Source organism: Ascaphus truei, chromosome 16 (genome assembly GCF_040206685.1).
Source record: "Ascaphus truei isolate aAscTru1 chromosome 16, aAscTru1.hap1, whole genome shotgun sequence".
Taxonomy (NCBI): domain Eukaryota; kingdom Metazoa; phylum Chordata; class Amphibia; order Anura; family Ascaphidae; genus Ascaphus; species Ascaphus truei.
Window position 1 is genome coordinate 38,628,308 of NC_134498.1, and position 13,300 is coordinate 38,641,607.

The 13,300-nt window shown below is 40.0% G+C and overlaps 1 protein-coding gene across 1 annotated transcript in view; it reads left to right on the forward strand.

Annotated features, from left to right (window-relative positions):
* F9 (coagulation factor IX) overlaps positions 1-13,300 on the forward strand; it is a 34,934-nt gene that overhangs the window by 10,348 nt on the left and 11,286 nt on the right. Inside the window, exons 4-6 of the mRNA XM_075573248.1 lie at positions 3,970-4,083; positions 5,129-5,263; positions 7,843-8,069. Of these exons, the coding sequence (XP_075429363.1) occupies positions 3,970-4,083; positions 5,129-5,263; positions 7,843-8,069 (476 nt within the window). The remainder of the gene's footprint in view (positions 1-3,969; positions 4,084-5,128; positions 5,264-7,842; positions 8,070-13,300) is intronic.

Here is a 13,300-nt window from a genome sequence, read left to right on the forward strand (position 1 = left end):
GGCTTGAGAGAGAGAGAAAGGGGGGTTGAGTGAGAGGGGTGGGGGGGAATTGCTTAAGGGGGATGAAGTGAGGAGAGGAAATATAGTGAGAAGGGAGGAGGGGGTGAGGAAATTGAGTGAGAGGGAAGGGGAGGAGGGGGAATTGAGTGGGAGGGGAGGAATTGAGTGAGGTGGACAAGTGAGAGGAGGAGGGAGAATTAAGTGAATGAGACAGTAGGAGTGGGGAATTGAGTGAGTGTGTAAGGAGGAGGATGGAATTGAGCGAGAAAGAGGGGAATTAAGTGAGAAAGGAGGAGTAGGGGAAACAATTTGGGGAGAGGAGGGGGGGGGACAACGAAAGTAAGATAGTGACCTGCCAAAAAATCCTGAAACAAAGTTGGCCACCACTGATATAGGGTATATACTGTATAGCAGTGTATGTTTCAAACAGAGAAACTAATTGAAAACTTTCATATCATTATAACAAGAGGTCGCAGTTTCTTTGCTTTGTTCACAAAAGTGCACCCTGCAATAAATCATTTTTGATAGAAACATGAATCTTTCAAACAAGTAATTTGCATGTGAAAAAGTCTATGTAATAATTGAATTGCAAGAGATAAGGGATGTTTGATTAAGATATCGCTGCAGAAATAAAAGACTTTTGACCAAGTAATTAACTGAAATTTGGCAACGCCGGCATCTTTTCTTACGCACAAGAACTGCAGCAGTAAGTGCTGCTTAACCACTGATGTCAGTTTTACTAAATAGAGATTTAATGTGTAAATTAAGCTCCTATACAGGTTAACCAAAACATCCCAAAGGTCTACCTTGTTATACTATTATTTTGTCTAGTTAACAACGTCTACATCAGGAGTGGGCAACTCCAGCCCTCAAGGGCCACCAACAGGTCAGATTTTCAGGATATCCCTGCTTCAGCACAGGTGGCTCAATCAGTGGCTCAGTCTCCGACTCAGCCACCTGTGCTGAAGCAGGCTCTTTGACCGAGCCACTGATTGAGCAACCTGTGCTGAAGAAGGCTCTTTGACTGAACCACTGTTTGAGCCAACTGTGCTGAAGCAGGGATCACCTTAAAACTCTGACCCGTTGCGGGGTCTTGAGGACTGGAGTTGAGAACCCCTGGACTATGGAATCCCTATCTTCAGATGCAGATTCGTACAGTGTTAATCTTGAGTGGTTTAAAGTACATGTTAAATACTTTGTGACGTAATGAAAGTACAAGTAAAAAGTACTGTCTTTAACATTACGCTATTGTTCTTCAAAGTTATGCAGTTCGGCTTAACGTGACATTGTGTTAGGGTAACGTCACGTTCACTCACTTAGCGGGGCTTTGTGGATCTGCAGCAGACATTTTGGCGTCCGTTATCATAATGTGGTGCGGTAACGCGGGCGTGTTATGTAATGCAGCGCTATTGAAAACAATGGCTAAGGAGATCATGTGTGTTGTTAAACTCATTAGTTTGCGCATTAACTATACTACAGTGCACCTCTCCTATGCACTGACCTTCAGCCCTTACAGATGCACCTACCAGAACACCCCACATGTCTGGAATGTCCTTCCCCTCAATATCCGACTGGCACCCACTCTCTCCAACTGTAGGACCTTTCTTAAAACCCACCTCTTTAACAAAGCATATGGGTAGTTCCGAGGGCTGATACTATACATTTCATATGCACTAACCTTGACCTCTTGCAGACACTTACCAGAAAACCCCCCTTCTGTCTATGTAAGTTCTCCCCACTTACCACTTAGATTGTAAGCTCTTCAGGCAGGGACTCCCTTTTCCTATTGTTTTATGTCTGCAGCGCGTATTCTCATTGTGTTATAATGTTATTATTATTATTATTATTATTATTAAGTTTGCAATGAGATCCTGTGTGGAATGGATCTGGTACAACTTACTGGTGCAATATTCCTAGATTTTGCAAAGGCTTTTGATACTGTTGATCATGTTATCTTGCTTAGCAAACTCCAGTGCTCTGGAATAGGGAAGCATGCTTTAAAATGGTTTCATTCCTACCTATTAGGTAGATCCCAACATGGGTCTATCTCAGGCTCTAACTCCATCCCCTTGGATATCACCCATTGTGTCCCGCAAGGCTCTGTTCTGGGGTTCCTACTCTTCTCAGTGTTCATTAATGATCTTCCTACAGCTTGTAGGGGAACTTCAATACACATGTATGCAGATGACACAATCTTATATGCATACTGCCCTAACCTCACAGACCTTGGACATGTACTTCAATCTGACTTTTTGAGACTTGAAAATTGGATTTCCCAAAACAAACTGGTTTTAAACACTGACATAACTGTAGCAATGGTATTTGGGACCAAGGCTACATTTCTAAAGCTTCCAATGAAGAAGCTACAGGTCAGAACCAACTCTAATACTATTCAAGCCCCTGTTACTAGTTTCAAATATTTGGACTTATTGTTTGACTCCCATTTAACATTTGGGTTGCACATTGATACCCTGATATCCAAAACCTATGCCAAACTAGGTGTACTTTAAAAAAACAAATCCTCCCTAAGTCTGCTGGTCAGAAAGCGCTGCAGATGCTGATGCCAATTATAGACTATGGGACATAGTATATGGCACGGCACCCCAAACTCACCTGGGCAAACTTGTTACCCTCTACAACTCAATATGCCACTTTGTCCTCTAATGCAACTACAACACACATCACTGCGAAATGCTCAAAGAACTAGATTGGGCATCACTTGAGTCTAGGCGCAAAGTTCATCTCTCCAGCCTTGCCTTCAACTTCTTTCTGGACATGCTACCCACCTATTTGAACAGACTCCTCACCCCTACCACATGCAGCACTTAACATCTGAGATCTGACTCCAAAAGACTGTTCATGGTCCCAAGGTTCAACAAAGTATCCGGACGCTCCTCCTTTTCTTACCGTGCACCTCACAACTGGAACAGTCTACCGGAGACTCTCACAGCCAGCAGCAGTCTAAGTTCTTTCCAAACTAAAGTTGTTTCGTATTTTAATCTGGTCTGTAACACTAATATACGCCTATAATGTATATACAGGCATACCCCGCATTAACGTACGCAATGGGACCGGAGCATGTATGTAAAGCGAAAATGTACTTAAAGTGAAGCACTACCTTTTTCCTACTTATCGATGCATGAACTGTATGGCAATTGTCATATACGTGCATAACTGATGTAAATAACACATGTGTAAAAGGCTCTATAGTCTCCCCACTTGCGCACAGCTTTGGTACAGGTAGGGAGCCGGTATTGCTGTTCAGGACATGCTGACAGGCGCATGCGTGAGCTGCCATTATCCTATTGAGCGATATGTACTTACTCGCAAGTGTACTTAAAGTGAGTATCCTTAAACCGGGGTATGCCTGTAATCTTTAACTGTGCATGCAATTTCTTGTATATAATGTATAACTCTTTTCACTTAATGTAACTTTGTATTTGTAACCATGTATTTGTCACCATAACTCTGTGCCCAGGACATACTTGAAAACGAGAGGTAACTCTCAATGTATTACTGCCTGGTAACACATTATATAAATAAATAAATAATATTATGTCCTGCTGTAAAGCGCTATGTACCTGGATGGTGCTATATAAATATAGATATAGATACATACATTAACTCACGTTAACCAGGTTCATAATGTCTGCTACATCTACATAGGTGTTAAACTGGTATATGCTTCTGGGATGGATTGCTGCTTTAATATAGCTTCAGGGTAGTAAAAAGCATAATAGTTTGATTGTAATGGAATGTGGCATCTTGTATACACAGATACAGTTTAATATATAGTCAGTTTAAGTTTTCTCCCTTATCATCATTTTTTTTATATGGCCTGTGTGGGTAATTTTGGGGTAAGTAATCAAGGAAGCATCCCTACCAGTAACTATTAGGTACCACAATGCTCTGCCTGAAAACAAAGAAAATGTACAGATTTGTTGCTATATATTTCTTTTTTTTTTAAAGATGGAAATCAGTGTGATTCCAATCCATGTTTAAATGCTGCAGTTTGCAAAGATGACATTAGTGCTTATATATGCTGGTGTCAGCAGGGATACAAGGGAAAGAACTGTGAATTAGGTAAGTGCAATTTCAGCTCTATTCGCAGTCATCTCAGGGCTCAATACACATTATTGGTAACCAGTTATTTTGGCCGTCTTCCAAGCTCATGATTCAGACCACTGCTCTCCCACAATGAGGCCACATCCCTGAAAACGTGTCAAGGGGGAGGTTTGGTCCAGGGACTCTTTCGCCAAGACCAAGCCATACCTCTTCCCAGCTTAAGTCGCAGTTTGCAACACTATGCTCGGTGGCCGTTAGATACTCTGCATCTTCATAATATTTCATGAGATTCTAGAACCGCAGACAGTGTCCTTTAATGTGTCACTTTAACATAGCGTTGTCAATTGGATGTACTGTAGGTGACTGGATAAGATGCACTGCTCATTGGCCATATGCAATCTAATAACTTTATTTCATATATCGTTTTTCTCCCAATGGGACTCTAAGCACTTCCCAATTACAGTATAGTGCGCAGTACGCAGCACACAGGGACATTTACAGACACAGTAAAACCTATGGTTTTACAGTGTAGTTAAACCTCACATAGTCACAGATCAGCCCACTGTAGAAGTTATGCCGGTTCCCAGTTTTCAGATCTCTTGCAGTCTACTCCATACAATGAACATTTAAAGATGTCTCACTTTCCATGCCCAGGTAAAGTATTAATCAACCAGACATCGAATCACAGTATGTAAAGCTTTCTACGGTAACGTTTGTTGGCAGTTCTCATCTTCCCCAGAGAAGACAATTTCTGCTGTAACCATTGGTACCTGTGCCCACTGCTCTGTGGGTAATAATGACCATTTCATTGCACATTGTTTTACCAAGTAAAAGTAAATAAATGATACGACACCCCAATGAATGCAGCGTGAAACTGTTTTATCTTAAAATAATAATCAGCCTACAGAATCCTCGATTGAAGCAACTGATAGAAGGTTTACCAAAAGATATTGGAGAATTATTACAGCTCCAAATCCAATCTTTTCTGAATACTTTTATGGTGTGGTTAAGCATTGCCGTTCTAATGTTTTATTACCTGTCATTATATCTTTATATCATTTAGAAATACCTCTTACATGTTCTATTAAGAATGGCGGTTGCCAACATATGTGTAAGAATGACCCCACCCAAAGAGTGATATGTTCTTGTGCGAATGGATACATACTGGCAGAAGACAGCAAGACCTGTGAGCCGGCAGGTAACTAGAAATCAGAAAACACTCGTACATTGATGCTGCGATAGTGGTTTGCATAAACTGATTGCTTTATATACATGAATAAATTAAATAACTGCAGTACAGCCTCACTATTTAGAAATGTGGCATAGAAAGAACTAGAGATGTGTGAAAATTTGTAAAGTGCATTCGCAAAATGTTAAGCTTTTCCTTTTCATTTTCGCTTAGTTGCAAAACGTTTCGCCTCAAGGGCCTGATAATGTCACGAAATTAGTCCTAGATTTGGCAATTGTGCAAACGTTCAGCAGAATATCACCAGACAGTGAGCAAAACACAGTGTATGGGCCTTATTAAGAGAAATCGCAATGCATATTGACTTGATACTTGCTGAATCGCTTGCAAACTCTGCATAGGTCACTTCCTTTTTGCACCTGTTTAAAGGGTACATGTTGTCGGGTGTGTGACCTTGGGCAAACATTTTGCACATCTCTAGAAATAATCACTTTGTTTAGGGACATGTTATTTTTGGGGGAATACTTTGTTGCTAATATTTGTAGAAAACGGTTTGGAAATGAATGTATTTGTCTATCTCTAGTCAAGTCGAATTTTTTCTGGTCAGATAAATATCTCACAGTAGACCGTATAAAAGGCTGTTCATTGCAGTGTGACCCACTATTTTTTGGTATCTTTTTCATGCACACCCTGATGCCCTCCGCTCCTTTACGCCTTTGGACATTGTAGTGTGACCGCTATCTTGGATTGGCAATGCCAATGGCCAATATACACACATACAATATATATTTATATATTTATTATATATATTGTATTATATGTGTGTGTGTGCGTGCGTGCGTGTGTGTGTGGATTGGGGCACACACTTAAAGGTATTGACCAGCCTACTGGAGAGGGTGCTGCTATTGCAGTACCTACAGTGGAAGATACTGTACAAAATAACAAAAGGACAGGAACAGCAAAAATATGCCAATAAAATAAATGTTTGCCTATTTTTGCTGTGCCTATCCTTGTGAGATATATATATATATAAATACATACAGCTGAACCCCGTTATAACGCGGTCCTTGGGGTCCACAGAATGAGACTGTGTTATAACCGGGATCGCCTTAAATTTTGGCGCTCAAGATCTCTCTCCTCTTTGCTGTCAACTATCTCCTCACTTCATAAGCTGTGTCCATGTGCACGGTGTCACAGAGAAGGGTCACATGACATAAAACACATTTTTTAAACATTCAATTCAATGCTTTATTGCTAACGGACACATACACACACCTACACCATGTGGGAATTGGACATTAATATTAATTAATACATTTTATATAATACACATGCAGGGATCGAACTCAGGTCTTTCCACATACTGGTACCAATGCTTTATCTCTACACCACAGACTTGGTGTGACAAGAAAGACAGTACAAATATATTTATCCTCTACAGCACATTGCCACAGTGCACAGTGCACTATGTAAATATTGAGTTTTTTCTAAGGTCTATGACATCACACAGTCCCTGTGTTGTAGAGGTACAGAATTGAGCTAGCATATGAAAGGTCCTATATAATATGGTATAAATGATAAATTATAAGAAAATAAAAATAATAATGTATAAATTATTATTTTATTTTTATTATATTATGTAATTTATAAATTATTATTTTTTTTTTTTATATAATTTATAAGTTATACCAAATCATACAGGATTCAACCCCAGGATCTTTCATATGCGAAGGTGAAGGGTGGGGCAGCCTGTGGGTTGTGTATTGATCCTTGATCCTGTAGAGGAGATATTGTCCATTTGACGGAACTCTGCAGAGGTGAAAAATGGGAGTGCTTGCGGGCATGAGTATTAACCCTTGTCCCGTATGCAGGTCACAGGGTGCCGTACTTGACAAATCAAATCATTTCGTTAGTATCGACTATTTGTTTTTGATTTTGTGAGTGTGTATATATATATATATATATATATATATATATATATATATATAAGTCCAATCTTGAGCAAGGAAGTACAATGTGTGTACAAAGTGTACTTTGATCTATGTGATCTACTTTTATTGTAAGTCTTTGTACTTGATATTTTACATCTTTATACATTTATATATTTTGCTATATACTGATGATCTCTTTTCTTTGCGCCCCACCCCTTTTGTTTGTAAATATTATATATATATATATATATATATATATATATATATATATATATATATATATATATATATATATATTATATATGAGCATAACTTTTTAATTTAACAACCTGGTGTACCCTTATTTTCTATTTGTTATTTTAAAATGCCACTTTCTTTTTATAGCGATACTTTTATAGAAGATTATTAGAATTAAACTGTTCTGCATTGTTGCCTGAATATTGTTCACATTTTATAAAACAAGGTGGCAAGAGGTTTACCTTTAATGACTAACAGGTTCAGAATTGAAGGAAATCAGGAACCAGGCCACAACATTTTAAGCTACTTGACCAGTTCGCACACTCACAGGAGTTTCAGTTCTTTACTCTTGATGTCATCAATAACAAATGAAAGGATGATTGGCTAGTGACATAATGCTATCTTTGGTATTTCTTTCAACAGTTCCTTTTCCATGTGGAAAAATTACTTCAACAGAAGCTATAAAAAAACATGTTACCCATTCATATTTTGATCCTGAGGAGTACAGCGTGACTGTTAGCAGCAGCCAAAATGTAACGAATAGTTCACGCTCACAAGAAAACCCTGATGACATTGTACCTATAATCGTGGGTCCAGATGACAGGATCGTTGGTGGAACTGAGAGTGCCAAGGGTGAATTTCCATGGCAGGTACTATGTTATGTAATCAACAAAGGGACACACTCTTATGTCTTAACGCCCTACATGTGGAATGGGTATTGTATATAAGCACTTAATATTCTGAATCATGTATTTATTACAAATGTTAGCATGTACTGTACAGTTTGTAATAATGTATGTCTTTTATATATGGTTACATATTTATCACATAACATTTCCCTCCTCCCCACCCCTATAAATCCATTATCATTCATTTGCTTCTTTAAGCTGAGCCAACATGGGGAGAAGGAATGGGTAAAGTGAGTAAAGACACTGACTGTAAGCAATGACATTGAGTTCAATTCCCAGTGTCAGCTCCTTGTGACCTTGGGTAAGTCACTTTATCTCCCTGTGCCTCAGACACCAAATATATAGATTGTAAGTTTCTCTGAGCAGGGACTTTGTCTGTAAAAATTCCTATGCGCTGCGTACCGTGCGCTACACTGTAAATATGAACTGCTTTGAAAAAAGTGCTATATGAAATAAAGTTATTATTAATAATTCTTTTTAATGATGCCACATTAGACTGTAGACTTGCCATGATTAGTCCTTGAATCATTAGGCGCAAAGGGTCCAGAAAAATATACAATATAACTATACTTTGCTGTGTACATTGGTTGACTGATTTGAGAGAAATATACACATATATATATATATATATATATATATATATATATATATATATATCTTAATATATAAAATCGAAAGGTTGGTACTAGCTGGGGTGAATCTGATTGGTCCTCAGCCTCTGGCCAATCAGATTGGTGGGTCTGACGTCACCCAACTGCCACTCTCTTCCCCCTTGGCCACACACACACACACACTCTCTCTCTCTCTGTCCTCTCCCCCCCCCATCACACTCACCTCCCTCCCCGGCGCTCATTCACCTCCCTCCCCGGCGCTCACCTCCCTCCCTGGTGCTCACTCACCTCCCTCCCCGGCGCTCACTCACCTCCCTCCCCGGCGCTCACTCACCTCCCTCCGTGGCGGGGGGACAGGCAGTGGGCAGGCAGCCTGCAGCTGCCTCATGGCGCCGAGTGACTAAAATGGCGCCCGGAAGGACCCCCTTCCTCCCTCGCGGCGCCGAGTGCCTAAGATGGCGGCGCCCGGAAGGAGAGGTGACATATCTGTGTGTGTGTGTCACTTTGTATGTGTGTGTGTGTGTCTCACTGTGTGTGTGTCTGTGTGTGTGTGTGTGTGTGTGTGTGTGTGTGTGTGTGTGTGTGTGTGTGTGTGTTTGTGTGTGTGTGTGTGTGTGTGTGTCACTTTGTGTGTGTCTCAGACACTGTAGGGTGGGGACCGGAGCTGCGCATGGGGGGGGGAGGAGCGGAGAGAGAGGGGGGAGCCGAGAAACATACAGGGGGAGTGGAGAGGAGGGACCTGGAAATTTTAAGCAACCCCCCTCCTGTCCACTGTCCCCTATCCACTGCCCCCCCTCATGCACACTGTCCCCCCCCCCCCACCCTCCTGTCCACTGTCCCCCCCCACCCTCCTGTCCACTGTCCCCCCCTCCTGTCCACTGTCCCCCCCTCCTGTCCACTGCCCCCCCCCCACCCCTCCTGTCCACTGCCCCCCCCCACCCCTCCTGTCCACTGCCCCCCCCACCCCTCCTGTCCACTGCCCCCCCCCTCCTGTCCACTGTCCCCCCCTCCTGTCCACTGCCCCCCCCCACCCCTCCTGTCCACTGCCCCCCCCCCACCCCTCCTGTCCACTGCCCCCCCCCCACCCCTCCTGTCCACTGCCCCCCCCCTCCTGTCCACTGTCCCCCCCCTCCTGTCCACTGTGTCCCCCCCCCTCCTAGCGGGAAATTTAACTCACGGGCAACGCCGGGTCTCTCAGCTAGTGTATATATATACACTCTATATATATAGCAGCTGTAAATATTACTGTATGTTCATGTGCATGTCTTAGACAGGTCTGCAACCCTGTCTTTCACCATTATCACCCAGCACACAGCACTTCCACTGCAGCAAGGGATTCTGGGAAATGACATGCAAATGAGCACACAGTGCCACCTATTGTCTCAAGCTCACATTAAATGAACAACCCTTAAGCCAATGCATGCTGCTTTAAACACAGCTTTTAAACAGAGGCTGGGATGAGATGCAAAGCCAGTAAACCCACTCACAGACATGTTTCAACCTTGATGGGTATTATCAGTGTGAGGTTGGTTGTGCTGGCTATGCTGGTTTGAGACTAAGAGTGGGTAATCACCACAATTATTAAGGTTATGGTGGGTAAAAAACTGACAAAAACCCTCCACAGTAAAGCATATAGCAGCTGTAAATATTACTGTATGTTCATTTGTATGTATATTATATATATATATATATATATATATATATATATATATATATATATGAAAAAGAAGAGAGAGCACACGCCCCATAGCATAATACTGTTGATTTAATAATAAAAAAGGAAGGGAGGGGAGGGGGGGGGAAGAATAACACTCACAAGAGTATAAATCAATTAAAACATTGTGTGAATAATTAACCACCATCCGGTTCTGTACTGTAAACGTCCACAGTTCTTGGCTACCTCAGGGCTGTATGGAGATGATATCATTCACAGGACGACCGGGGTGTAAATCGCCGAGAGAATTCAGTCCAAGCTGCCTCGTGCGCATGCGCAGCGTCGTGATGATGTAATTGCACAAATTGGATTCCCTGACGCGTTTGTCACCAGAGGGCGACTTTTTCAAAGGGCTTATACTGAATTGACAAAGTTCCTGGTATTTAAAGCCGATTGGTTGCTAAGCAACCCGTGTAGGATAAAAACAAGTGAATTAACCTATTAATTAATTGAATATTAACGGAGACAAGGGGACCCATAAGGAAGTATTGTAAAATAGTAATTACTGGCTCAACAATACTAATTAATAATAAGAGGCAAAACAGGAAGAATAGGAAATAACAACTAACATAGGATCATAAAGGGCTGGACATAAGGAAAATTAGGAACATACTAATTAAATAAAAATATGTGCAAAAATATAAACTATGCAACTAAGAAATCCATAAACAAATATTCCACGTCATCAATTGAATAGGGCTATGAGGTAAGGAAACACCAAGATAACATAGGAATATATATATAATAACATTTAGACTCATAAATACAAATACCAATTATCAATAATATATATATAAAAAATATAAAAATAAACAATACATGTATGATGAAATAAAATCACCATACATGAAAATCAATTAATTAAATATAACTTCAAATAAACCTATTAAACACTACATAAACGCCTTAAATAGACGAGTATAATAGATGATTAATAAACATTAACTATACATAAGGCAAAAAATACATATATAAACTGTTCAAGCCCACCAAAAAATGCAATTCTCATAAATCACATGTGTACCTGCATATATATATATATATATATATATATATATATATATATATATATATATATATATATATATATATATATATATATATGTATATCCATACAAAGTAATAATCATCATGATTTATAAGAGAAATATAAAAAATATAAAATATATATAAAATAACAATGAATAATAACCATAAAGTAAAAATAATATATTATATATGAACACATATTAAACAAAAATATACACAAATACATACACATACACATGTATATAACTATCCCAAGACAGTTCAAAAAGAAACATTTTGTTCAATAATTTAGTAAAAAAGTGTATATACACCAAAAAACACCCCTAATAGATTGATTTATCAAAGAGGCCAAGAGTATGAGAAAGAGAGAGAGAATAAGTCTCCACCAATGACAGACACATATAGGATAAACCCTAATAAGGGGGAATGTATGTATAATAAACATTGTATGCTAAAATATAAATGAAATAAAATTGATACAAACATATCCTTTATAGTTAGGCTGTATTGTATGACCAATATACTATATAAGGAGAGGATGGGGATTGGGGAGGAGGGGAGGGGAAGAGGGAGAGGGGAGGGGGAGAAGGAAAAAGTCCTTTGAAAAAGTCGTCCTCTGGTGACGAAATGCGTCAGGGAATCCAATTTGCGCAATTACGTCATCACGACGCTGCGCATGCGCACGAGGCAGCTTTGGAGCACACGATTGATCCGGCAGCCATTGAAGTGAAGGAGGCTTTTTTCTGACACACATGAGCTGAATTCTCTCGGTGATTTACACCCCGATCCTCCTGTGAATTATATCATCTCCATACAGCCCTGAGGGAGCCAAGAACTGTGGACGTTTACAGTACAGAACGTGGTGAATTATTCACACAATGTTTTAATTGATTTATACTCTTGTGAGTGTTATTCTTCCCCCCCCCCCCTCCCCTCTTTATTATTAAATCAACAATATTATGCTATGGGGCGTGCGCACTCTTCTTTTTCTTTTTTAGGTTATCTTGGATGTGGTTCATCCATATTGAGAGCCGCCGAAGACCCCCCCCCCCCCACACCAGCATCAATTATCCACATTTTTTATGGACTAAACAAAGAAAAACCTGGCGCCAAATTGTCAGTGGAATGTCCTGAACTCCTCAAGGGATCTGCACACTTGCTCGACAGACCATGCAAAGAAAAAAACACAAACAAACAAAAATCATAGCGCAACACTGTAGGGTGAGCAGTACTGCACTAATATACACAAAACAATTAAGAGTCCTAGCGACAATTTAAAAAACTATTTATTAAATAGCTAGGACTCTTAATAAATAGTTTTTTAAATTGTCTATGATTTTTGTTTGTTTGTGTTTTTTTCTTTGCATGGTCTGTCGAGCAAGTGTGCAAATGAACATACAGTAATATTTACAGTTGCTTTATGCTTTACTGTGGAGGGTTTTTGTCACTTTTTTTACCCACCATAACCTTAATGACAGTGGTGATTACCTAGTCTAGTCTCAAACCTGCTTTGCCATTAAGACAAACCTCACACTGATGATACCCATCAAGGTTGAAACATGTATGTATGTGAGTGGGTCTAATGGCTTTGCATCTCATCCCAGCCTCTGTCTAAAAGCTGTGTTTAAAACAGCTTGAGACAAAAGGTGGCACTGAGTGCTCATTTGTATGTCATTTCCCAGAATCCCTTGCTACAGTGGAAGCGCTGTATGCTGGGTGACAATGGGGAAAGACAGGGTTGCAGACCTGTCTAAGACATGCAAATGAACATAAAGTAATATTTACAGTTGCTATATATATATATATATATATATATATATATATATATATATATATAT